The sequence below is a fragment of the Vidua chalybeata genome, chromosome 16 (assembly GCF_026979565.1).
Source record: "Vidua chalybeata isolate OUT-0048 chromosome 16, bVidCha1 merged haplotype, whole genome shotgun sequence".
Lineage (NCBI taxonomy): Eukaryota > Metazoa > Chordata > Aves > Passeriformes > Viduidae > Vidua > Vidua chalybeata.
Genome location: NC_071545.1, coordinates 2,495,437 through 2,520,788, shown reverse-complemented (window position 1 = coordinate 2,520,788; position 25,352 = coordinate 2,495,437). Strand labels below are relative to the sequence as shown.

Genomic DNA, 25,352 nt, shown 5'->3' with positions numbered 1-25,352 from the left:
ATGATGTCAGGGGGCGGGGGCGCGCGGAGTGCCCCGCGCGCGGGCTGTGCGTGACGTGCGCGCGGTGACGTCACGCTGCCCCTCAGCCCGCGCGTGCTGCTTCCCTCAGGGCTCCTCCCGGGTCCCCTCACGGCCCCCCACCGGCCGTCTTCGGGGGGCACCGGGGCTCGGTCCCCTCACGGCTCGGGCCGAGTCCCCCAACGGCATGGGCTCTGTCCGCTCAGGGCTCCGCCTGGGTCCCCTCACGGGGACGTTTCCAGGGCTCTGCCTGGAGGTCGGACGCCAAGCCCAGGATGCCGTTTCCAAACCGCTCCTCTTGTGATGGTTAAAATCCCGTTCATGTTTCTGAGGACTTGTTAGGAAAGGGAGTCAGACACAGGTTACAAACGCACCCTGCTCCCCCTGTGAAGACACCCCTCGGGAGCCCATTCCACGGGACGGGCTGCGGCAGGAGCTTGGCAATCGCAGCTGGCAGAGCTCGGTGCACCGTGGCTCTCCCCGATTCCCCACGGAGGGGGCTGAGGGCCGAGGAAAGGCTGTGCCAGGCTGGGAGCAGCCCTCAGGAACCCCCTGTGTGCCACACCTTGGCCGGGCACTCTGCTCGACTCTGGGCCAATTACTTAATATCTCATTTTCTCATTTCTCTTGAACTCCTCATCTCCCGGCGTTGTTTTAGTGTACATCATCGAGATATAAGGGGCTGAGGTACTGGAGAAAGGATTTGGATGGAATGCGGGTGAGCGAGGAAATGAACCACTCTGGCGAGAGCCGAATTTGGAACGTGCATGAGAGCAGAGCCTGGCCTCGATGAACACCACAGCCAAAAATAAGAGATGGAGCAGGTCTTTTTCGGTGAGCACTAACCACTTCCAGACCGAGGAGCTTTCAGGAGGGCACTGTGCCCACCGAACAGAGCCAGCTTTGTAATCCCAGGCCCGGGGGAGCTCGCTGGAAAGCTCCGTGTGCAATTCACTCGTGCTCGCAGCTGATCTTTTGGGACTACGCCGAGCCGAGTGTTGTTTCAGAGGTTCATATCTAAGAAACAGCCGCATGGAGCGGGGTTTGTGGGGCACTCAACATTATGGTTAGGTGCAACAAACCCAGCACGAGTCTTTGCATCACTCCAACACCCTTCCGCTGGCTGCATTTCCACCTGGAACCAACTCCAGCCCTTCATCGAGATTCCCTGTGCTGCAGCCAAAACCAAAATTACTTCCGAGCCGGTTGCAAACGCTTCCCTCCTCTCGCAGTGCTCACTGCTACCGCCCGCTGACCCCACGGCACTCCCGAGAGCGACCAGAGCTGTACCAGAGCTCTTGTACCTGCTGTGAAACACCTGAATCCTCCTGCCTCACCCTGGGTGTGCTTTCACCGTTAACCATGAAATGTGCTCCTGCAGGGCTCACAGGGGATCTGATACAGATCCTCCCCTCTGTCCAGGCTCATTTCAGTTATCCTGGGGTTGGCTCCAACTTGCTTCAATCACTGCCCTGGCAGCGTCCCGCTCTGCATTTTAAATTCCTGACTGTGGAGAAGCGCAGGGAAGCACAGAGTGCCCTGCACAGCAAGCTCCCCCAGCTCCAAGGTGGCTGCTCTGTCTTCCCTGCACTGAGGAACCATGGGCTGAAAGTTGCTCTGGGAGAAGCACCCGACACACCTCCTGATCACCCTGTAAGCCATGAACTGCTGTCACGTGCTGTTGTCCACTGCCACCGGCTAGAAGGGACAACATCTACTGCTGCCTTTTAACACTGACCGAGGGGGGACCGTCCCAGCCGGTTTGGCAAGAGGGCTCCTCTTCCTCCCTGCTTTGCTCTAACGCATCCGGGAGGCAGACAGCGCAGGGAGCACTCACACGAGTGCTGTGGGCAGATCTGTGTCCCGAGGGGAAGCCCAGCTGTGCGGGCAGCGAGAGGGAAAGTTCCCAGCCTGCGGCAGCAGCATCACCGGCAGGAGGCAGGAGCCAGAGCAGAGCGGAGCACAGTGGGCAGCCCAGGAAAATAGCAGAGAACCATCACTGCAGCTTGACGTTCAGATTTAAGAACCTTCTTCTACTCCAGAATTCAGTGAGGGGAAGGCCTTACCCACCCTCTTCGGTGGTAAAGCTCCTGCACAAAGCTCCAGTGCACTCTCGCCTTATCAATTCCCATGTTTCTAGGGTGCTGTTCCTTACTGACCGTACCTCCCCATCAAACAGACAGGGACTTGGAAAAGCCCATCTAGGCTTCAGATATGCTGAACTTCATATCAACACTCACAGGAGACTGGAGTGAAGCCTCCCCGAGGCTGCAAGAACTGCACCCCCAGCCCCTCCTCAGGTTTGATTTCAGCTCTTCATTTCCCTTCTTTTCCTTGTGAAACATCTGCTCTTACCTAACACACCTGAGTATCGGATCTACATCGATCCCTTGGCGCTGTGATCTCGCCACACTTCAGGTTGTACTTAAAAATTACTCCAGTATTTGCTTCCCATCCATTGGTTTTTTCCACTCTTTCCCGGGAATGGGCACCCAAGGGAGCTGCAGCCTGGGCCACACCAGCTCTGTGCTCCAAAGAGGACTCAGCTTATCCAAATCCGGAAGTGGTGCCGATGCCTTTAAAATGGAGGCTACTTAGAGGAATTAGTGAGATTGAGCGCAGTTATCTTAACCTTGGGCGTCAGGCTCCGCTGATCCTCACGGCCACCAGCCAAGTGGAACCATCCTTCAATCCAAGCAGTTTTACCAGCTTTTATTAGAAACACCAGCACATTTCAAGTTTCCTCTTTTTGATCACAAATATAGTGTTTTTCCTCTTTTTAAGTACACAGCATGAGACACAGCATCAGGGCTTTCCATCTTTTTTTTTTTTTCTGTTTGTTTTTTTTTACAGCAATTTCTTTTGGACAAGCTTTGGGTTTAGTGTTCACTGACCTCACCCCAGCCCCAAATTTTGACATCTTGAATTGCTGAAGACAATTGTGTGGGCAGATGAATCCGATGGTAGTGAAAAAGGTACAAGAGTTAAAAGTTTGCAAGTAAAAGTTGAAGCAGAGACCCTCTCCAGTTAAAAAGGATGAAGTGGCGCCGCAGCACACGATTTTCACAGTACGGGGAAAAAAGTTGAGATAAAGATTTGCTCTTTCCCCCCCGTTTTCCCCCACCAGTGTCCCAATAAAAACGTTAAGGCTGGAGGAAGCGCTAACTGGACGTGAAAAGCCACGTGTGCCCAGTGCTCCCAGGACAGCACACCGGGCTCGCTGCGCAGCCCGTGCCGGGCACACGGAGCCGAGACGCCTCGGGCTCTGAAGAAGGCGCTTGTTTGAGCTCGTGGTTTGAGCTCACACCTGTGCTGGGAAATTTTCCCTGGACTTTTTCACTCCGAGAAAGCAATTCACTGAGGGGAGGAGGAGTGAGTATCCCAGGAACGTGAGGGCATGGTGACAGGATATTAAAGGGAACATGTACATGATTTGTTATTTTTTATTCCACAGAAAACCCTCAAATCTAGACTCAGAGTTAACAGCAGAAAAATAGTGTTAAAGTCAATAGGTTCATATTTTACTGTAGACTAAATAAATTAGCCTAGAATTAACTCAATACTCTCTATTTTCCTTTCATTGGTGATCCTTCTCTAAATTAATGCAGTTTTTAAAAAGCAACGGCTATTAATAATTTATTCCAGTTAACCCTTATGGATGAACACCTGCGAAGAGTCGATGTCTGGAAACCATTCCCCTCTCCTCTCCCTCCCCGAAAAGGAAACAATCGCTAAGGGTGTTGTAAAACAGACATGCTAGCTACAATATCCATGGATCGTGCCTCTCCTACCGCTGCCTCTGGCTGCTCCGGGTCATGAGTGAATCGTCATAGCTATGTCTTACAAAGAACATGATCAAAAAAATATATAAATAAATAAAAACCTTAAACATTCTTACATGGATTTTAAAGAACAGAATACATGTTAAAAACTTCAGTAATTTATATCAATTTTAAGCAATACTTTATATACAATGGAAAAAAGACATGCATAGTCCAAATACAATGTTGAAAACAGCATTTTCATAACAAAAAACCCAAACACTAAGTGTTAATACCATGTACATGGATTCAAGAAGGACCACCCTTTTTGTCTGTTGCACACAGTTTATTTAACAATATGATATTATAAGTAAGAAATGAGTTTTTTTTCTTTTTACCATTCTATACAGTGATTGAATCTTCTTGGATTTTCTTATTTATAGTAATTATAGCGCTTGCATGATTTACACTAGAATTGCTTTCCTCGTTTCAAGTTTCACACAGAAGAAAGAAAGAAAAGAATGTTTCTTCTCTATCCAGATCAGCACGGCCTAAGAGTGATCATCCCTATTTTCATCTAAGACCAGTTTTATCAGAGAAACAAAGCAACAATTTCTACATCTGCAAGACAAGGATTTTGGCGTTGGCCAATGTGTGCAAGAGTCAATTCCTATCTTCCCAGGGGTAATACTTCAAACGCCTGCAGAGTTCACTATAGAAAACAAAAATCTTCCCGCCATGTGTCAAAGTTACCGGGATACGCTATAATGTTGCATTATTTCAGGAAACAGTTTCTGAATATTATTTTTTTTTCTTCTTTTAAACTCAAATGTTTAAAGTCTTGAAAATACAAATAAAAAATATGAATATAATGAACTTGTTTTCCCCGTTAAAAAAAAGGTATGAGTCAACAGCAACAAAAAAATAAAAACCAAAAAAACCCACAAAAGAGACCAGATATTTTAACCGCCTGGCTTTAACAAAAAAATATATTCTTTGTATTGTTTTTTTTTTTCTTTTTATTTTTAAACAGCAATTAATTCTTCCATCTGTAGGAAGCAGCAGTTCCATCTAGGATTCAAAACAACCCAGATGTCTGAATTTTTCAGTACAAAATATCCAAGAACACGAAAGGAAAGAAGAAACAAAAGTGATGCTCCCATAATGCTACAAACCCTCCACAAATTTCTCTAATGTGTCCCCGGTGGTGTCACCGACCAGAGACAATTCGTTAGACAACGCACTGCGGTTGGGGGTGTTTAGTTGGGGAAGCATTGCACTCTGTTCTGGGTTGCCCAAGTGTCCCTGATCCATGGAGCTAGCCATAGTGACTGCGAGTCCTGGGTGGGGGGAACCAGTCTGGGGAGAGACGTGGTGCGGTGACGGTTGGGGCTGTATCCTGGGTGACGGGCTGGAATGTGGTGGCTGGGACTGGGGACGGGGAGACTGAACGGGCGCTGGGGACCGCACCTGGTTGCTGAGGGAGGTGGCGATCTGCTGGCCAGGGAGATGAGACGCCTGCGGTTGTCCTGAGAGCATGTGCTGCTGTGGGCTCATGGGGTTGGGCTGCCCGGGGGACCCTATCTGCTGCTTCATCTGCTGCTGCTGCAGGATGCGCTGCTGCAGGGCCTGCTGGATGTTGGGAGCGCCGTCCGCCCCCAGGCCGGGCTGGCCCATCTGGTTCAGCTGTCCCATCTGAGCCATCTGTCCCATGGAACTCCCCTGTATGGATAGGTGCTGCTGCATCCGCTGCTGCTGCATGGCTTGGGGGTAACCTCCCGGGCCCTGGGGCTGCTGGAACTGGTTGTGAGCTGCCATCCCTCCTGCCATGCCGGCCCCTCCCTGCTGCTGCTGCTGCTGTTGCTGCAGTAGCTGCCTCCTCAGGATCTCGCGGTACTGCGGGCTCATGTTGGCCATGCTGGGGTTGTGGCTGGGGTTCATGATGTTGATCGCCTGTCCCTGGGGGTTCATAGCTCCGATCCCTTGCTGCTGGGGAGGGACGCTCGGTCTCTGCACTCCGGCTTGCATCGCGTTCATGTTCTGCAGTCCCGCCTGCGCGTGCATGCCCGGCTGTTGCATGCCAGTCTGCGGCTGCTGCATCCCGGGCTGGGGCTGTATCCCTGCTTGCTGCTGCATCCCAGGCTGGTTCGCCACGTATTTGGCTGTTCTTTGCTTTATAAAAGCTGCCATAAGCTGAGGGTTGGATTTAAGGATATTAAGAACCTGCTGTTGCTGCTGCGGAGAACTCGGCGATTTCAAGGTCCTCAGCAAGTCCTGAAGTGCATTGGGGGTGATGCTCCGCGGCGGCTGCTGCACGCCCGGCATCCTGGGCCCGGCCACGGCTTGCGGCGTCGCCATCGGCATCACCGGTCTGGCCATTCCCGGCTGCATCGGCTGCTGCTGCGGCATCGGCGGCGACTGCCACTGCCCGGGCTGCATGTTGGGCATCACGGGGCCGCTCACGGGGTTGGGCCGGGGTACATTCATGCTGACTTGCTGCATCTGGTTCACCGAGCCCACCGTGGGGTTCACGAGTCCCGGGCGGCCGGGAGGCAAACCATTGTTCATGTTGTTGACCCTGTAGAGCTGCTGCTGCTGCTGTTGCGCAGCCTCTCTCTCGATCTGCCGAGCCGCTTCCACGGCGGCCGGCGGCGGCTGAGCTGGAGGCGGCGGTGCGGACACCGGGTTTGCGGGTTTTCCTGTCGAGACGGTGGTGGGGGGCTGGGTTCTGGACACGCTGGGAAAGCCGGCCGGTGACATACTTACAGGGGAGGGCTGGGGCTGGGGAGCAGGCTGCGGTGTCTGCGGTGTACTTGGCTGCTGCGTAGGGGTACCAGGCGTTGCTGAGGTAGGAGAAGGCAAACTTTGCTGAGGCACGTTTCGGGTGTTCATGGTAGCCATCCTTCTGCGCATGAGCTGAGCCTGCTGCAGGCGGTGCTGGATCTGCTGCTGTCGGAGCTTGTGTTTGATATTGAGACAGAATGGCACGGGGCATTTGTTCTCTTGGCAGTGTTTGGCATGGTAGCAGCAAAGAGCTATGAGCTGTTTGCACACCGGACAGCCACCGTTGGTCTTGCGCTTGCAGCCCTTGGTGTGCTGGACAACCCGTTTCATCTTCTGGCAGGATGGCAGAGAGCAGTTTGCGTTGCGGCACTGGCAGGCGTGGACGAGGGACTGGATGCAGCGCTGGATGCTCAGCCGTCGCGACTCCTGGGGGCTCTTGGACTGCTGCTCTCCTTGGTTGTTGCTCTCATCATCCAGACCCAGGCCCCACTTAACCATCTTGTGGTCATGGCTCTTAGTGTTGTAGCAGTTGATGCAGAGGTCGTAGTCCTGCAAGAAAAGAAAAGCCAGAGCTCAGCTGCTGACAGGGCGCGAACCACACGGGCAGAGAGCAGCGTGATGCCAGGGGAGCAGCGCCAGCTCCTTTGCAGGCACACGTTGGGTGCTTGTGGGTACAACCACGCAGAGCACAAGCAGGATGACAGTCACACACTGTCAACAGCTGCCACTTCACCTCACACCTGTACTCAGCCAGGGAAGTGGCTACACAGCCTGTCCAGGCAGCCTGCAATCACAGCTCTTCACTGTGGCAGGTAACAATGCAACTGGGGCAATCACTGTGTCATTTTGTTACATGAAAAAGTCTTGCAGTAATTTTTTTTCCCAATTTTTCCCTTTTGATGACATTAACTGTTTATTTTTCTGTGATGCCTACTGGGGTGCCAACACCTCCAACTAGTAAGATAAATCTATGGTCACTCCTAAAAAGTAGGGTCTGGCCCTCCATTTATCCTTAGTGTAACTACTGACTAATAATTACTACCCTTAAATATGTATTTTTAAAAATCTCTAAACAAGAACAAGTTTCATACACAGACAATCACTTACCTGAACACCCCCACATTTTTGCTGCCCTGTCCCTTTTTTGGCTGGAGGAAGGGCGCTCCCTTACACAGAGGTACCAGAGGCAGCCTAAAGGCCCTACCTCCCTCCACCACCTAATTCCCTGCGTGTGTCCAGTCCATGTCCTGCAGCCTCGCCTCAAGAAGCTCTGCTCAGTGCTTTCCTCAGAGGGATTAATTAAGACTCTTCCCCCACAAACCTGGCAATAACTTGCGGTGTAAAAACAAGGCTGCACTTATTCAAATGTCTTTTATTCAGCTACACCCAGAGGTGAACACAAGTCCTCCAAAAAGCCTCAAGCATACCAGTACAGCCCCATGGATAACCTCTCTCTAACACACGTCCTGAAATTTGAGCACTCTGGGCTAGTGGAAGGTGTCCCTGCCCATGGAAGAGGGGTGGAACAAGATGGTCTTTGAGGCCTCTTCCAACCTAAACCAATCTAAGATCCATAATTCTTTAAAATTAAGTAAAGAACTTGTCTTTGCTGACGAGCAGTAGCAGAATAAACAATGCAGCAGGAGCTGTTCCAGAGCACTGGTGCTTTCCATGTCAAGCAACTAAAGTCACTTATTCTACAAGAAAAGGCACCCACCTCTTCTACCCTCTAAGGGGAGGTGAGGGCAGTCACCTCCCCTTAAGGCTTAGCAGCCCTTTACCAGGATGGGCTTAATTTGGAGAAACTTTGGGCAATATTCAAAAAACCCCCTTCAGACTCAGCTGTAGGACAAGAGAGGGCCAAGTTCTGAGGTGCCCCACACGTATGTCAGTCAGTGCAATGCCACCATCCCTCAGTCAGTGCAATGCCACCATCCCTTGCAGACAGTGCAATGCCACCATCCCTCAGTCAGTGCAATGCCACCATCCCTCAGACAGTGCAATGCCACCATCCCTTGCAGACAGTGCAATGCCACCATGCCCACACGTACCTCGCAGACAGTGCAATGCCACCTGGTCTCCACGTGGTGCTTGCACTCGTTGCAGGTGTAGACGAAGCGATCCTGCCCCTGGGTGTGCAGCTCCACCAGCATGCACAGCGTGGACCACTTGGAGCGGCGCAGGGAGGAGAACTCCCAGTGCTTATCTCTGGCCAAGGTGAGGAAGGCGTCTCGCCCGTCCATCAGGTCACAGCTCAGCAGTGGATCCGGGTCCACAATGGGGTGCAGAGTGTTAATCACAGGCCCGGCATGTAAATGAATCACAAAAAACACCTGCAGGTAAATGGGGAAGAAATAAAAGGCAAAGAGGTCAGGTAATGTCGCAGGAAGGAGCTGGTGTTCTCTGCAGTGAGAACATTATCTAATTAACTTCGTTTGGGCTAATCTCTTCCAATATGTTGTTATGCAACAGAAACATTCCTAGCCCAACCGCAGGGTTTATTCTTCCTGGTTTTTCAGTTCTGAATATCACTGTGCCTGCATTTACAGGAATAAACCCTTCTCTTTTTACAGCAGATTCCCACAGTACCTCTTTATGCTTCTCCATGGTGGCGTAGAGCTTCTGAGACAGGTCATTGGACACGTTTGGCATGCTGGGCTTCTTCTTGTTAGCTCTGCTGATGCTGCTCTTATTCTTGTTGGTTTTTTTGTTGTTCTTTTTCTTGGCATTCTTGCTGTCGCCCTGGCTCCCCTGCAATAAAGGCACGGGAAAGATGTTACACTTTGGAGAGCTCTCTCCCATTCACTGGGCTCACAGTGACACACTTCTGCTGTCAGGAATAGAACTTTGTTCCAATGCCTGCAAATCAGCCCTCCTGTGTTAAATATATCCTATCTTCCAGGAAAAATCAAAAGCCAAATTGGCAGGCAAACAAATCCAAACACTGTTTAAAAATAAACTTTTAAGGTACGTATACATTAAAAAAATTCCCATTTTACACTGATTGTTTTTCCTTCTCCAACGTCGTACTTCAGCTTCCACTGCTTTAGATCTTGCAGCTGATGATAAAATGACACAAAAAATATGGACTTAAAATTCCAAGAGTGCAGTACTTTGCTTTACTGTGCATTTGGTGTGTCACATACTTGCTTGAGCTCTGATTTAATGCTTGTTTTTACTGAACAGATTTAGGGCTAGGACACAGATAAGAACATGCAGGATTTGAACTGAAACCAACAAAACACATTATTCTCCATCCTGCTGACTTCCAGCTGCATGTGCAGCTCCCAAAAAAATAATCTCCAAAACCTCCACTTGTGCCCAAGTTACAACACAGACCACAGAGGCCATACACTGAATGTTAGATGTAAGTAAAGAGAGTGAAAAATAGCAGATGATGCTATTTAGATGACCTGGGAAAACAGAAATAACTTTTAGAGTTCTCATGTCCTTAAAAAATCAAACCCCAAGCCCTCGGCAGGGAGGGCTCAGGAAAAACCCCTCTCCAACTTCTAGAATTTTGGTCATCATAAAATTAAAAATAAGCTACTGAAATACTTGGATATATATAAATATAAATATACACACATACGCAAGCAAGTTCCATGAACAGTATGTACAAGCAAACACAGGGTTTGTCCACAGGCATATTTATTCCAGGAAAACAAAAATATTCCAACTGCAGAAAGCAATTCTATTTATAGACTGCTGCCATCCTTCCATTCCATTAATTAGGCTTGGACAGGAATTCCCTGTCCACTCCTGGGTTCTCTCTAACTAATTTTGTGGATTTTCTGACCAAACCTGTTTGGAAATTAAAATGAGGCTATTTTATGGGAAACCAGACAGAGCTCTAAGTGACTTGAAGTGACTGAGAAGTGACCTGTTTTATGTGCCCACCTTGACTGCCCCCAAGTTTCCTTCCACTGATGGAATTGGAGCCTGCGCTCCTTTGCCTCCACGTCCTAAAGGCCCAGCTGAGATCTTAAAGTTTAAACACCAAAAGGAGAACAGACTAAAACTTATCAAACAAGCCAAGTCTAAGTTTTCTTTCTACTCCACCTTTTGCAAGTTTATATTTGGCAAACTGTACAAAGTATTCCAAGCTGTTTTAAGAAGTTGTAGGGCTGTGTTTGTGCCATTTCATTCTGACATTCAGCCAGATCAGCCAGAGATGCTGATGGACGGTTCCTGGGGGAGCCTCACCCCTTCAGAACCTTTGCCAAGAATTCTGAATATTTGCCACCTCTTTACTCCCCCTTTGACTGATACCTGCAGCACATGTTCACTTGCAGGAAGCTTTCTCTTCACATACACAACATTTAGGACAAAGAATTTAAGAGAGATTCTGTGCCATTTCAGTACCAAGATCCATGTGCTGCTTGTACCCATGGAGATCCCCATTGCTGGGCAGTTTTCTCCATGAAGTGACCCAGTTTAAGTGTCTGATTGGAGGAAGTTATCACACTTTAAAATTTACTCCTTCTCCTGAGTCATGAGGCAAAGACCCCACTGTGCCATGCTTGGATGACACCTCAGCAAGCTGGGTGCAGGTTGTGTCCCCCTGCTGCTGCACCAGGCATTAAGGGGGAGCACAGGGATGTTCCCATCCAAGGCTGCATCGTCTCATTTTAGGCCACAACTTGTCTGAGCTCACAGTGAATTGTTCTGGGCTTTTTCAAACACCTCATTCCCCCTCCTAGATGCAGAGTAAATTCTCACACCACTGTTTTCCCTGATTTACTGGAAGTGATCCTGTTAGCAACAGAGAGCTGCTGCCTAATTCCAAGCCTTGCCTTCCACTTCTTTTTATACAGCAGTGCTTGCTGAACTATCTCAACATTCAAAGTCACATTCAGAAGAAACAAAGTGAAAGCTGTTAACTTTGTGGTTCCATTAAAACATAGCCACAAACTGTAGTAACTTTGAAAAGCTGCTAAGGTTTAACAGAGGGAACTTTCTGACATCACAAAATTGATGGATTAAGGTCCATCCCTCCACATCCATCCTATGTAACACAGACTGAAGGCAAACAGTCTAAGCTTCAAGGGGGCTTTCCCCAGGTAAAACTTTTGGTTCTACTTCAATCTATTGGACTTCAGATTTTCCTACAACATTTATTTTCAAAGTGTCTTGCTGCAAATCTCAAGTGAAAAGGACAGTATAAAAGTGCTGAGACCATTTCGTTGCAGATAAAATCAAGATGGAAATAAAAATGAATGATGACATTCTGTCCAGGGCCCCGAAAAACCTGGTTGTTGTTTTTTTTTGTGGTTTTTTTTTTGGCTTGGTTGGTTTTTATAGACAAAGAGAAAATGTTGGTGAAGGAACAGCACCATCAGGATCAACTTTTCCCTCCAACGCAAAGCCTGCAATAAACACTTTCAAATTTCAGCCCTTTACTGTTGCAAATGACTACAAGTACCTGTGCTTAAATAACAGCCACATTTCATTCAGCTCTGAAAAATCCAGCACCTTTCAAATCACAAATGCTGGAGGTGCTTTGCAAAGGTGTGAACCAGAAGCTCAGCCAAATGACTGCAAGCAAATGTAGCGTGGCAAAAGCAGCTTAACACATTTCTCTGAGAAGAGAGATGCTGAACTGACATAAGTGACTTCTGAGTATGTTAAAAAAACCCAAACCAACAAACCAAGCCATCAGTAGATGTTAACCAAGAAGAAAAACAGAAATGCAGTTAAAGGGACCCCTGATTTCATGTCTGCTGTAAATGATCTTTTCTAGTTTATTTGATGTGACCTCTCTGTATTAAAGCATTGATTACCAGCTTTGTGAGCTAAGGGAGAACATGGCACATAAAGCTAACCCACCTCTGTTGTTTCACTAGCTGCAGTGCTCTCTTCCTTCTTCCTCTCCTCCTCCTCCTGCTCCAGCTCCTTAATGCTTTCCTCCAGCACATTAGGCCAGAAATCACCTTCAAAGTAAGGCAGCTCCTTGGCACTGGTCAGCCTGTCCTCAGTTGCTTGTTTGAAGATGTCCTGTTGAACACATCACACCAGAGCAGGAATAAATAAATGAAGATCACTTAGCAGAGAGAGAGGAGAACCAGAGACAGCCCAGAGCCTCACTGAGCAGCTGGGCCTCACCCACAGCCAGGAGCTGCTCCTGCCAGGGCTCCTTTTCTGGGACAGCTCCAGACCCAGCCTGGCAATCCTGGCACAGCCCCACTCCCTGTTCCATCTGAGGATCAGTGCTGAGGCTTTCCTGACCCCATCACGCCATCAGTTCATGCTCCTGACATGATGGGAGATACCAAGATATCCCTGGAAAATGCAACTGACCCCTCTCTGGTTTCAAAACCCCCTTATCAGGAGGCCCAGATTTCCCAGCTCTTTGCCACCTGATGACAAGGCTTGTTAGGGGCTGTTCCTACTTTACACATTTAGGAATTGTCACTTGCCATCAAAACATCCATTTTTCCCAGCACTGTCATTGCCATTAAGGAATTCTTGTACATTTTAGCATGAAAGGAGTGGCAAATGCTCCCTTTGCCACTTTCTACTTATTTCCTTGGGTACATGTGTGATATTCTGCAGTTATGAAAATCATTCTTGTCATAAGGAGCTCTTTTATTTCACACTAGTGGGGCCCAGCATTTCACATGCTCCTCCAGAATCACCAGAAAGAAACAGCTTCCATAAACCTTGACAAGCTCCATATTTCCTTGCCTAGAAAATGCAGTGAAAGAAAAATACACAAAGGCAGGTTCTTGCAGATTTCCCTTCATGCAGACACCAAACCTAAAGAATTCTCAGCCTGAAAGGCAGAACTTCAAGAAAATCTATGACAATGAAGACTCTGGTTGAGAATAAACCCCTTGTACAACATTACTCCACTTTTCAGGTGATATAAAACAATAGTAGCTCCCTTCAACTGAGAACACGATAAAAATGGAATCAGAAATCAAATAGTAACAAACCTTGTAGTCGTGAATAATTCTCTCAGCAAATGCCTTGTCCAGCATCTTCTTATACCATTCTTGCAAACGTTTGGGTTTGGGTATTTTCTGGTCAGGTGGGTGGCAATGAAAGATGTAATCATCTCCTTCACTGGGGGGACAGGCCCAGATGTGCCCTGTCACATACCTGTGTCACACACAACAAACAACATCTGTGACTCCCACCAGAAAACTAACTCAAACCTAGTTATAAATTCAGACCTCTGGCTTTCTTTTTTAAATTTTTAAGATCTTTTTCTTTGTAGCAAAGATGCTGAGGCAATAACCCATATTTTGACAAGGGATAAGGTCAGGGATATAATAATGAAGCTTAAACATCAAGTGAACCTCTGACCAAATGAATGATGTGCTGTCAGTTTAGGAACCCCAACAATAAAAACCACCTTAGTGACAAAATCCCAGTTTCTCTCTCCACTGCAGAAGAGACGCTCGCTCCACACATCTCAGAGAGGTCAGAAGGAAACAGAGACCACCCCAAGTGAAAAACCACTGAAGACCCAGATTTCTTTGCTTGCCAAGCTCTCACTCACCCGAGTTTCTTCACGTACTCCAGGTAGCCGATGAGGATCTCGTGGTACACGGCGGTTCGGAGGCAGCGGGGCCGGAAGAAGTGAATGCTGTCAAGGTAGGAGATGTACACACGCCTGCAGGGAGAGAGGGACACCCTCAGGGCTGCTTTTTACTGACAGCTCACTTCTGCACTAGACAAATATTGTAAAATGCAGGTAAACCCAGTGAGAAGAAATGCTGATGTCCAACTCCAGGTCAGAAGGCTGAATGATTTCTTTATTATAACTATGCTATAATACATTAATATACTGTATAAAGGAAGATACTAAAACTACACACCTGCTTTTCTAACTACCAAATCTAACTACCTTACAACTTGTGACCCTGTTCTCAAGAGTCCAGCCACAGGTGGATTGGATTGGCCACCAGAATCAAACAATCCTCACCAGAATCCAATCCAGCAATCACCCCAGGTAAACAATTCTCCAAACACATTCCACATGGGAAAAACAAAGAGCAGAAATAGAAATTGTTTTCTCTTTCTTTCTCTCTGTGCACCTCTATGAAAAACCCTGAGAGAGAAATGTGCTTGCCACAGACAAACATGCAGAAAGACAAATAAATGCTGATGGTGTTTTAATGCATATTCAAGCATCTTAACATGGTGTAAACAGTCCTCAAAAGCAAAAGAAGGGCTGTATTTCTTTAGACAGCAAGAATACACATCGAGAGGCAAAATTATAAGCAGAATCCAAAAAATGTAACATTTTTGTTTGTTATAACTGTAGATTTTGTAATTTTTTTTAAATTTATTGTTCTGGTGGATATAGGAGGTTGTGTCAGTTGATAATTAGGATAGGTATTTATCCTACTAAATTACATTTTTGATATTTGTCTTTCCCTTCAAAGTCATCTGCAGTCCTACAGCAGGACAGATTTGTGGGCCAGAACTGAAATGCATGTCCCAAATGTGTCTGCAGTGACTGTCCAGGGGGTCTGGGAAGATGCCCAAGGAGGGTACCTGGTGTTGGGAGGGGGGCAGTCCGAGCCGTACTCCTGCACGTGCATCCCAAAGAAGCACACGTCCACCCCGTCGATCTCCTCAAACGCAAACAGAGCTTTGGTACGGTAAGGGAAGGATTCTGACATCTCACCAGAGTCCACAAATCTGCAGGAAAGGGCAGCAGGAGAGAAAACCCAAACAAATGCCAATTATTAAAGCAGTGTCCTACCAGAACGAGGGGATTATTGTCAACCTTATTTTTAACTCCTAAGGAACGTTTTTAGGCAGGAGTTAAATGGGATCAGAGCAGAGCTGTAGTAAAACAGGGAGTCCTGTTCCTGTAAATTCATGGAAAGACTTTCCATATAGAACACAGGGCTCAACAGGCCAGCATTGAGTACATGAATATCCTCAGAGACCACAAGCCTTTAAATAGGCTACAGAGCAGAAAATGTGATGCATTAGTATGAAGCGATGTCACATAAACACAGTTTTTATGAATTTAACCCAAAATACTTAACAGAATAAAGCTTTTAATATTTTCATTTATAATGAAACATATTAAAAATTACTCCAGAAAGCTGAAGTGTTTCTAAAAACACAACAAAATGAAGGAAGAGTAAGGAACAGAATCTCAGCAACTGCTCCAAACTAAACTATGAATTCGGTAACCAAAATGTGGTCACACTCAAGATGTAGTGACACAAAGTCCCAGTATTATAAGCAAGGATGTTCCCACTGCCCCCAAAACAGTCACTTCCTCTACATTTTTTAACCTTTCATAATCCTAAACATGCCCAAATTTCAAAAATGTGCCAAGGCATTAAGGTGCAAATTGGCACAATTTTACAATAGCCCCGCAAGGAGGCTTCAAAATAAAATTAAAAAGGAGTGCATTCGTTATAATTAACAGGACTAACCTGGATTTCATTCCTGGTTTAACTTCTACTGTCTTATCTGAACTTGCTACCACTCTGACAAAGACCTCTCCAGCCTCAGGATGGTTCTGACGCCGCAGGAATTTGTTCACTCTGTCCTCCAAATGGTTCCCTAAACGTGTGGTCTGCAGCCCTGCAAGGGAAGGGGAGAACACCACCATGGAAATGTTGACATTGGAGCTGCTCAGCTCAGGCTGGTGCTGTGCTCGAGAGCTCCTTCAGCTTCCTCCTCTGGATGGAAGCAGGTTTTTCCCTTTTGTTTTACCTCCATATGAAAACTGGATGGTTTGATTTATGCAAACCCATCCCTGCTTTTCCCCAGAAGCAAACCCCCCCTGCTTTCCACACCCCATCATGGCAGCTGAACCCACTGGAGTGGCACAATTACCCTGTAAGTGAACTAACAAAGGCAGCTTTACGTAGCATTTTTCAATTTCAGCCTTATTTTATGAACCCTGCAAATGTTTTCTCCTCCCAACCCCACTCTGGCTGCTTGACAGAGATTACATCACTTCACAGATCTGGCTCCATGCCACACCTTTTCAAGCGAAGCAAAGCAAATCAACAGAAATGAAAAGTCTTTTGACTTCAATGGAGATTTCATTGCTTTTGCTTTTCTTTTCAAGAGAGCTTTTGGACTGCAGTTGCAGCAATCTGCACATCAAGGTTAAATAGTTCCTGCCCGGAGATGGAGGTCTTGGGGAGTTCAAGTCCACAGATTGTCCAGATGCCCTCACTCCATCTTTACATTCACAACTGGCTTTTGTGGGGAGAGCTGGGTTTGTGCTCATACAGGATGTGATGGTTTTCAAATAAATCCACAACAAATTACAGAAATCATGATGACTTTGGGTTAAATTAAGAAAGCAGAAGGACCCCACTGTTTTGACTTGAAGATTTATGACTATTTCTCTTATCCTGCTGTACTTATTTTACCACTGATATTTCTACTTCACTTTATGGTCAATCTGCTATCTTTTCCAAAGTGATGGTGTAATCTACAGATGATAATTTTAATAAAATACATTTAATTTTTGCTCTCTATTACTTGATTTTTCAGTTGATATTTGGCTTCTGACACAAGGTCCTTGGTTCCTCCCTGACTCTGAGCCTGCACATAGAATTCTGCAGTGAAATATCTGTGCTAGAAATTCCTTCAGGCTCCAATACTGGGGGAAAATCTCACATATACTCAAAGGACTCTCTCACTTTCTAAAGGATTTATACACTTAAAATTTTATTTTATAAAATCATGGGATGGTTTGGGTTGGAAGGGACCTTAAAGCTCATCCAGTCCCACCCCCTGCCAGGGGCAGGGACACCTTCCACTATCTCAGACTGCTCCAAGCCCTGTCCAACCTGGCCTTGGACACTTCCAGGGACCCAGGGGCAGCCACAGCTGCTCTGGGCACCCTGTGCCAGGGCCTGCCCACCCTGCCAGGGAAGAATTCCTTCCCAATATCCCCATTAACCCTGCTCTCTGGCAGTTTAATTACAATCAGTTTACAGAGATTGCCAAAGGTAGCAATCTTGATTTACATCTTTTAGCTTGTCCCCTTGTCCAGTGAGATTCTGTGGTCATAACCAGCACAACACAGTCTAAATATCATTTACCTGGGAATAATATATAATTTGAATTAAAAAAATGAAATTTAAAGGCAGGTTGAAGTACAAACACCATGCCCTTTACCAATTCCAACACACTGTATTGGTCTTTCCATATGTAACAGCAGGGAGATGACTCTAAAGGCAATTCACAATATCCTTTATGAGGGAGTTGTTTTGTTCTGTTGATTTCTCTGAAGACAAACAGAAAAAGAAGAAAGGGCTCCATTTCAGCTGATGAGTGGGAAGATTTTCAGAAGGCCACTGGAGTTAACTCTACTGTCTTGTTGTGTTTTCATCTTTTCATCTTCCCAATGCTAAGCAACCTTATGCTGCAATGCATTAAAGCTTGGAAACCAACAAACCCAAAAAGACCAGGTAAGGAGATAAAAGAAATAGGCAGCATTAAAATTACATGTGCTGTAAGAAAAGAATCTAAAAGTTGCATATTTGATCTCCTAGAATGTGAGTGAAAGCTGTTTTAGAAAGCAGTTGGATTTTGGTTCTTGGACGGTTCTCACATATGCACCTCTAATAAAAGCTCAAAGCTCAGTGAAAACTGCAGTGCAAACCTGGAAAAAGGCATCCAAACTGCTGAGGAGAAACCTCCAGCACAGGTCAGTGACAGCAGCAACAGGCAGACCTTTGTTAGTGGATGAGTAATTGGACAGAGAGGAAGAAACTCCAACTCCTGTGGCTATTGTGACTTCTTGTCAGGAAACTACTTTGGGTGACTTATTTGTCAGGATATCTTTTGTCTTTGAACCTCTCTGCACTGGCTACTGGTGAAGTAATATTTGTAGATTTTCTTAGCAAAATAAATACTTCAGAAGTTCAGGGTTTTCCAGCAGAACCCAGCTGCACACTGGTTCTATCTGCCAGGCTATCAGTTAAGATAACCAATTTTACTCACTATACATTAGGAACATGAATGTTCCACAAGAGCTGAGGGATGTGCTGTCTTGGTTATCAGCAGTTGTGCCATCATGCTTGAAAGAGTGGAGAAATATTGATGGCAACTTTGGCAGCAAATGTTTTTTTAAGAAGAGGGAGCATGTTCACGTTTAAACTCGCACTGCTTAAGTTTGTTTTCAGGTCAGCAGCAAGACCAAGGTTTTGATGACAAGAGCAGACTTTCCTTTCCCTTCCCTGCTCTTGCATCCCCACCAGAGCACTGTTGAAGAAAGCTGATCTCCAGAGCTGAGCTCACCAGTGGGTTACAGCAGGCAGCAGGACTCAGATCCCCAGGGGAGAAAGACAAGAGCCAAACAGCAGGGAAAGGAGAGGGACAGGGAGGAAAGGGAAAAAAAGCACCATTATTTCCCTGTCTAAAACAGAATAGTTACCTTGAACTATGTGGCTGGTTACTCAAACTTTAACCAGAGCCACAGAACAACTGCAGACATCCAGGGAATCACACACTTATTTTAAGGAAATTTACATCAATACACACTGTAAAGCCAGCATAGAACAGACATCCATTTAAAATGGGTGTCTACCACTACAGCTGGATTTAATCATTTTATTAATGTTCTCCTCCAATTTTAATCTGTCTTTAATGAGACTAATTTAGGCCTCTTTAACAAAACTCTCTTGAGTGCATCAGGTTACTCCAGAGACTGTTCTGACTGCTGGAACCCACCATGCCTCACACAACATCATCATCTGCAAATTACCCCCTTCACATCTCCTGTTACACAATCAACCACACAGCAACTTCTCAACAAGTCACATTTTTAATGCAAAACCTTGCCTTTATCCCAACTTGGAAGTTTCAGGCTTGTGGAGGCACAACATCACCCAGTAATGCTCAGAACGTCTAAGGTAATTTAAGGAAGGGATCAAAGGATCAAGGGAGGAATGAAATGTCCCTGCAAGTTCTGCTTGTTCACGTGCCTGAATCACCCCCCTGCTGTCTACACTCACTTTATTTTTCTGCCCTCTGCACTGACTCTGCATTTCCAACATGAACCCCTTCTCTTGCCCCATGATCTGCATGAATAAAAATGTCCCAGTTATGTTCCCTGATGCCAGATGCCTGCAGAGAACCCTGTGTAAGGATTCTGGAGACTCAGACAACCTGACCTGGCATCCCCTGGCCCTCTCTTCAGTGCCTATTTCTACAAGACCATGGCAATGGTTACTGCCAAGAGCACCCAGTGCAATGAGTGACTCAGTTCTTACCCCACCACTGGTCTGGAGGCAAGAAAAGCTCTTCCCACACTTTGGTACTTGGCAGCAGCACCTGCACTGCAGCACAGTTGGTTCCTACAGGTTATGGGAAGGGCACAGAGGTGACAATCATGTCACTACAGCTCCAACACTACATGGAGACCTGGCTGAATGCAGCCAGTGAAGCACACACAGCCCTGTGCTCCTGTTCTATTAGTCCCTTTCTGCTTTTTAACCCTAGAAAACAATGACAAGGATGTCAAACACACCAAGCAGCAAAAAGACTGACCACAAACAGGTAAACAGCAGGGCTTTCAAATGTTGATTAAAATTCTGACAGCCTCGGGCTATGCTGCTCCCCATTTTGCAAATGTTCCTGTGCTGTCTGTCATGACAACACAAAGTCTCAATCAAAAACCCATTAGGGTGGCAGGGAGAAGATGAAGATAAAAACAGAAATAGCAAACTCACTTTTAGCACTGAATTTGTTTTCTTTGCGTGTTCTACCAGTTTTCTTCAGACAATTATCACAGACAAACCTATTGAGGAAAAAAAGAAAAGCCAAAAATTTAGCATAAACCATTATTGGTGAGCTTAAGCCCAATGTTTGAACATGTAATTTAAATGTCAGAGTACAATATATTTTTCTCTGGCTTTGAACAGCTTATTTCACTCAATTTTTGAGGGATTTAAAGCTTTTATGAGCTGGTTTAACTCTGCCAAGCAGTTACACCTGCATTTGTGTTCTGTGCACACAAATTCCCCTCCAGCCAGCTGCCCTTATTTAAGAGTTAGAAAGAAACCACACAAATCTGTGTGGATGAATGTACACATTTTCATCTGAGTATACTGAAATAAGACTCCAAACACAAAAAATTTTATTTAGAAATGTTTTGTCCCCAGTTCTTTAAAAGGCTGTGCCCACATATTAAAGAACAAAGGTAGAAAGTCTTTAATTACATAAACTACATTGGTCTCATTATACAAGAGGTAAAAAACTAACAAACATCTCTTACCCTGAGGGCCAAATAATATCATAATGTAACACACAAATCTGGTGCATCTTCCGACCACATTCTTTGCAGTCAACAAACCTGAAGAGAAAAAACCAGTAGCAAATTACCTTTGGTGTTAGGTAAGTAATTTTCCAGAATTCAGAATGAAAGAAGGAGTTGCCAATCCTCTGCTAAGAACTGAATCAATTTCATCAGGTCCAATTTACATCTAAGTTTAAAAAAAATACTCAGAATAGATGCAGATGTACATCTATCAATCCTTGTGCAAGTTATACATATATATCTATACCTATATATAAATTGCAAAATGTGCTGGTTTAATTTAAAAATCTGAAATGGGCTGTCATGCACAACTTTTTCTGGATCTTTTCTATCCTCTTCTAAGCAGAATCCCAGTTTCACAGAATCTTCAACAATACCTCCACAGATTTAATTCTGAATTGCTGCAACAACCACAAGCTGAATAAATGGTTGCTCAACTTACTGTAAAGGTAAGAACTAGTCATTCATGAACCACCCTGCCAAAAAAACATGTATTAACTTGTCTTTGCCTGCATGGCTCGGCTGTAATCTTGCTTTTATCTATTGTTTTCTGGTCAAAAAATTGTATGTCAGATTTCTTTTTTTGGATGGGAAAACTGTTAGAGGTTTTCCCAGTCCAGAGTTAAGAAGCCAAATGCACTTGGGTCTGTCTCAGTCCAGCCTTCCAGGCCTGGGGAGGAGCTCTGTTTAGAATTTGCAAAGATAAGCAAAGCAATCAAAATGTGTTGTGCCTCAAGCTGCCAGAGAGCGTGGAGCAGGATGATAAAATCCCACTGCAGGGAAAGCAGCCCCAGTTCAGCTGGGCATCCCCTCAACATCCCAAGGTAACACAGGGTACCTTGGCCTTTGGGTGGGCTCAGCACTCAGGGAAGAGAAAAATGTGCTTTAGAACCACAAGGGGAAAATGCAGAAGTGCCCCAGGAAGGCAGAGCCCAGGGTGAAAGGCTCTGGAGGAGGGAGGGCCATTCCCAGCCTGGCACACCCTTGGAATTACCCAAATTACAGAACCAGGAACTGTCTGTGGAACAGGCTCCCGTGTTCCTCTGGGGTATCAAACCAGACATCAACTCTGGGTGCTGTGCCATGAATTTTAGGGAAAGATTCTGCAGTCTGTTTGGGCAGGGAAGGGGGAACAGAAGAGTTCTTTACTCTCTGCCCCATTTCTGCCCTGCTGGCTCAAGGACAAGTGGAAGCAGTGAGATTTTGGGAAGGAAAACAACAGCCTGGTACTTACGGCTCTGGATCCAGGGTATCGTTTTTCTTCTTTTCAAACTGATCCTTAGAGATGGTTCTAGAGACAAAGAGTTAATATGAAAACTCAGTAGCACCCTCACATCAGAGGCTCAGACAATATCATGCTTTGCTGAATTGCAGCAAACCTCAAGTCTGAAGAAAGCACCTCAGTATTTATTTTCTGGTCAGAGCAAGCAATTCAGTTCATTGTATTTTAAGCTACAGAAAATATTTTTCCCATTTCACTTTCTGTGTAAATTAAAAGCAAGAGATACCCAAGTCTACACATAAAATTAAAATCATAAAGAACAAGGGAAGCTATTGTCAGTAAAGCAGCCACCTTCCAAACCAGCTTGCAAGCCTCAAATCTGATTTTTCTGGCCAGGTTACAGGCAAGCCTTTGGTTTTAGAAACATGAGCTCTGCTTCAAAAGGTGAGGTATCAGAATTAGATGGAAGTTTTCTATTAGAAAAGGTGATGGATTACTGACATTTATTGACACAGCTTCCACTGCTCCCCAAACACATTACCCAGGGTCTGGCACCCCGGGAATGGGCAGCAGTGCTGGGCAGAGTAACAGACCCAACAGAGCACCAGCTCTTCATCCTGTCCCTAGAAATCTCCTGCTAGGAAGAAATGAGGCATTTCCCCCCAGATACCACCCATGGGTTTGGGTTTTACCCCCAAACCAGGACACCCTCCCCCTGCCCCATTCCAAAATTCAGGATGCAGAGGAAAGGAAGAGACTTACGTTTGAGGCTGGGAAGGGTCATCACCCAGGGTGACATTCTCCCCCTGGATTTCAGTGAAACACTTCTCACAGAAGTGATACCTGTCAGCAAGAAGGCCATATTTGGGTGAGCTGGTCCAGCACAAACACAGCCACCCAAGCACGGAGCCACCAACCAGGGCAGGGCAGATCACCAGGAGCACGACGGAAGGGGGGACGTTGTTGGTTGATTGATGGGTCAGTGTGGACAATGAGGAGGCACAGAGGGAGGGGAGGGCAGGATTAGAGAACAGGGGAGGGAACAAACAGCACAGACGTAAGAGGTAAGACGCAAACACCAAGACAACACAGAGCAGAAAGCCAAGGCAAAGCACAGATTAGCATTCGGTCTCATTTCACACATCGTAACAAGTGCTGGGCCTCACTTCCCAGATCTGGGCAGGATTTGTGCAGTAGCCACCAAGAGCTACGTTTGTACAGGCTTCAAATTTAAGAATTTGGATTTGATTTGCATCGCTCAGGGAAAAAAAAAAATACTCTTTGATTCCAGGCTTGCGACTGATCGAGTTTCCTTTGGGTAAAAAGGAGCCTGTCAACAAGCTTTAAGGACACATTTATTACAGATTTAAGTAATTAGGAAATATGCTGAAAGCATTTACTGATTGTGAGTCAAAACTGCAAAAGCAGAAACACTTGATATTGAAAAAAAATCTATAAAAACAATAAATTCAAAATTTGACTGTAAGATTAAATGTGACCAATTGCTCAGCTAACATTCTTTCATATAAATGAAACCAAATCCATACTCTAGACAAACATTTAACAGAAATGCAATTATGGGTCAGAGTTTCCAGCCATTTATATATATAAATACAATATATGTATATATGTGAACAACATGAAATATTGTACATACATACAATATATTTATCAGGTACATTAAAGATGTGGCATTAATTAAACTTTACAAATTGAACATAAGGCTAGGTACAATTTTTGGTCACCAGACCAAGAGCCAATCCAAGCCATACTCAGCAAAAACAATTCTGCAGTTTACCACACCAAGCTGAGTAAACTGCAATACAACTCTATGAAAATACAATCTGCATTTGAAAAAAAAACAAAATAACATCAAAGTTACATAGATTTGGGTGGGGGTGTTTGGTGGGGTTTTTGTTTTGTTTGGTTTTGGGGTTTTTTTTTTTTTTTTTTGGTTGTTTGTTTCAGATGAACTGGAACCAAAGTTGTCAGGGTCACTAAAATAAAAAAAATAAATAAAAAAAAGGAGGCTAAATGTTTGGAAAGGATATGAATTCACACATGAACAAAGGTAACAGAGAGGCCACAGCTGTAAAATGCAGGAAGGCCACGAAGGATCATCAAAATAAAGGAGCTTTATGGAGAGTGAGAGAGTGGAAGCAGCGATGGCAGCACAGAACGAGGCAGGTTTAGTACTCAGACACCAGAGCCGTGGGGATGGGAGTGTCAGAGGCACCAAGGGGACTCAGTGTCACAATGAACCAACAACTCCAGGATGGAGCCTGAGCAATGGGGCAGCTCTGGCCCCTCACCCCCACCCCGGACACCTCAACTGCTGCAGTCCCAGAGAGCTCCCGGGCTGCGCTGGCCTGGAGACAGCAACAGGCACTGGCAAGCACTGATGGCATGGGATGGATCAGAATTCCTGCTGGGACACACCTGGGCAGGGGAGATGCTCCACGAGCCATCCCCAAGTCCCCTGAGCACAGCTCAGGAGCTGCTGTGGCAGGAGGAGCGCAGTGGGGCTGGCTCCCAGGGGAAGGGCTGGGTCCAGTTAACCCAACCCCACTGGCACTGCCATGCAGTCACCTGCCAGGACTGCCAGCCTAACCCCTCTTCAACTGCACCCAGCTCCTCCTAGGGCAGCTCCACTGGCATTAAACACATGGCCCTCCCAAGGAAAACCAGGCTTTGGGAGCTGAGAATGCAACAGAGCGAGGCCAGGAGAAAAACAAATGTATTCCACTAATTTGTTATCTTTGGGGATGATAAATACATTGTGGTTATTAGAGAGGAGGGTTCCAGGAGTGACACAGCACATCTCATTTCCACTGACTTCCTTTGCCCCTCACACCCCATCCCTAAGCTGATAACATAGTATCTAATAATTTTTTAAAAAAATCCAAACATAAGAGGTTCAGAAGTTTACATCCTTTCACATATCGTTCATTTCTCTTTTTCCTAGAATGTGCTTTTAAACTTTTTCTTAAATTAAAAACCCCCACCACTATTTTCCTTACTAACACAGCTGCTCATCATTTTAAGAGTCAGATTGGGAAGGACTGAAAGTCAGGAGGACCCAAATACAGGAGAGTGAAGCCAGAAAAATCCATGGCCAAGGCTCCTATTAGTAATTTGCTACATTTAAACAGTCCCAGAAAAGGTTAATTCTGATCCATTTTCAGAATAACTTATGGGCTTTCAAAGCATTCTAAGCTTTAATCCATGATATTAAAATGAGGAAATAAAAACTGAAGTACAGTGAAAATGAATCACCTAAAGATCATGAACATTTGTCCATAAA

The 25,352-nt window shown here is 45.8% G+C and overlaps 1 protein-coding gene across 7 annotated transcripts in view; it reads right to left on the bottom strand.

Annotated features, from left to right (window-relative positions):
* Nucleotides 1–3,429: 3,429 nt before the first annotated feature.
* CREBBP (CREB binding protein) overlaps nucleotides 3,430–25,352 on the bottom strand; it is a 96,157-nt gene continuing 74,234 nt past the window's right edge. For 5 of the 7 annotated variants that reach the window (XM_053957252.1, XM_053957258.1, XM_053957253.1 and 2 more), the window contains 12 exons: nucleotides 22,811–22,921; nucleotides 22,061–22,117; nucleotides 20,785–20,862; nucleotides 20,240–20,307; nucleotides 15,974–16,124; nucleotides 15,072–15,218; nucleotides 14,071–14,184; nucleotides 13,502–13,667; nucleotides 12,393–12,560; nucleotides 9,153–9,314; nucleotides 8,615–8,896; nucleotides 3,430–7,112 (listed from right to left, as the gene is read on the bottom strand). In XM_053957252.1, coding sequence (XP_053813227.1) covers nucleotides 4,947–7,112; nucleotides 8,615–8,896; nucleotides 9,153–9,314; nucleotides 12,393–12,560; nucleotides 13,502–13,667; nucleotides 14,071–14,184; nucleotides 15,072–15,218; nucleotides 15,974–16,124; nucleotides 20,240–20,307; nucleotides 20,785–20,862; nucleotides 22,061–22,117; nucleotides 22,811–22,921 — 3,670 coding nt within the window. In that variant the 3' untranslated portion in view covers nucleotides 3,430–4,946. The remainder of the gene's footprint in view (nucleotides 7,113–8,614; nucleotides 8,897–9,152; nucleotides 9,315–12,392; nucleotides 12,561–13,501; nucleotides 13,668–14,070; nucleotides 14,185–15,071; nucleotides 15,219–15,973; nucleotides 16,125–20,239; nucleotides 20,308–20,784; nucleotides 20,863–22,060; nucleotides 22,118–22,810; nucleotides 22,922–25,352) is intronic. The other 2 variants (XM_053957256.1, XM_053957254.1) reach the window with 1 other exon arrangement.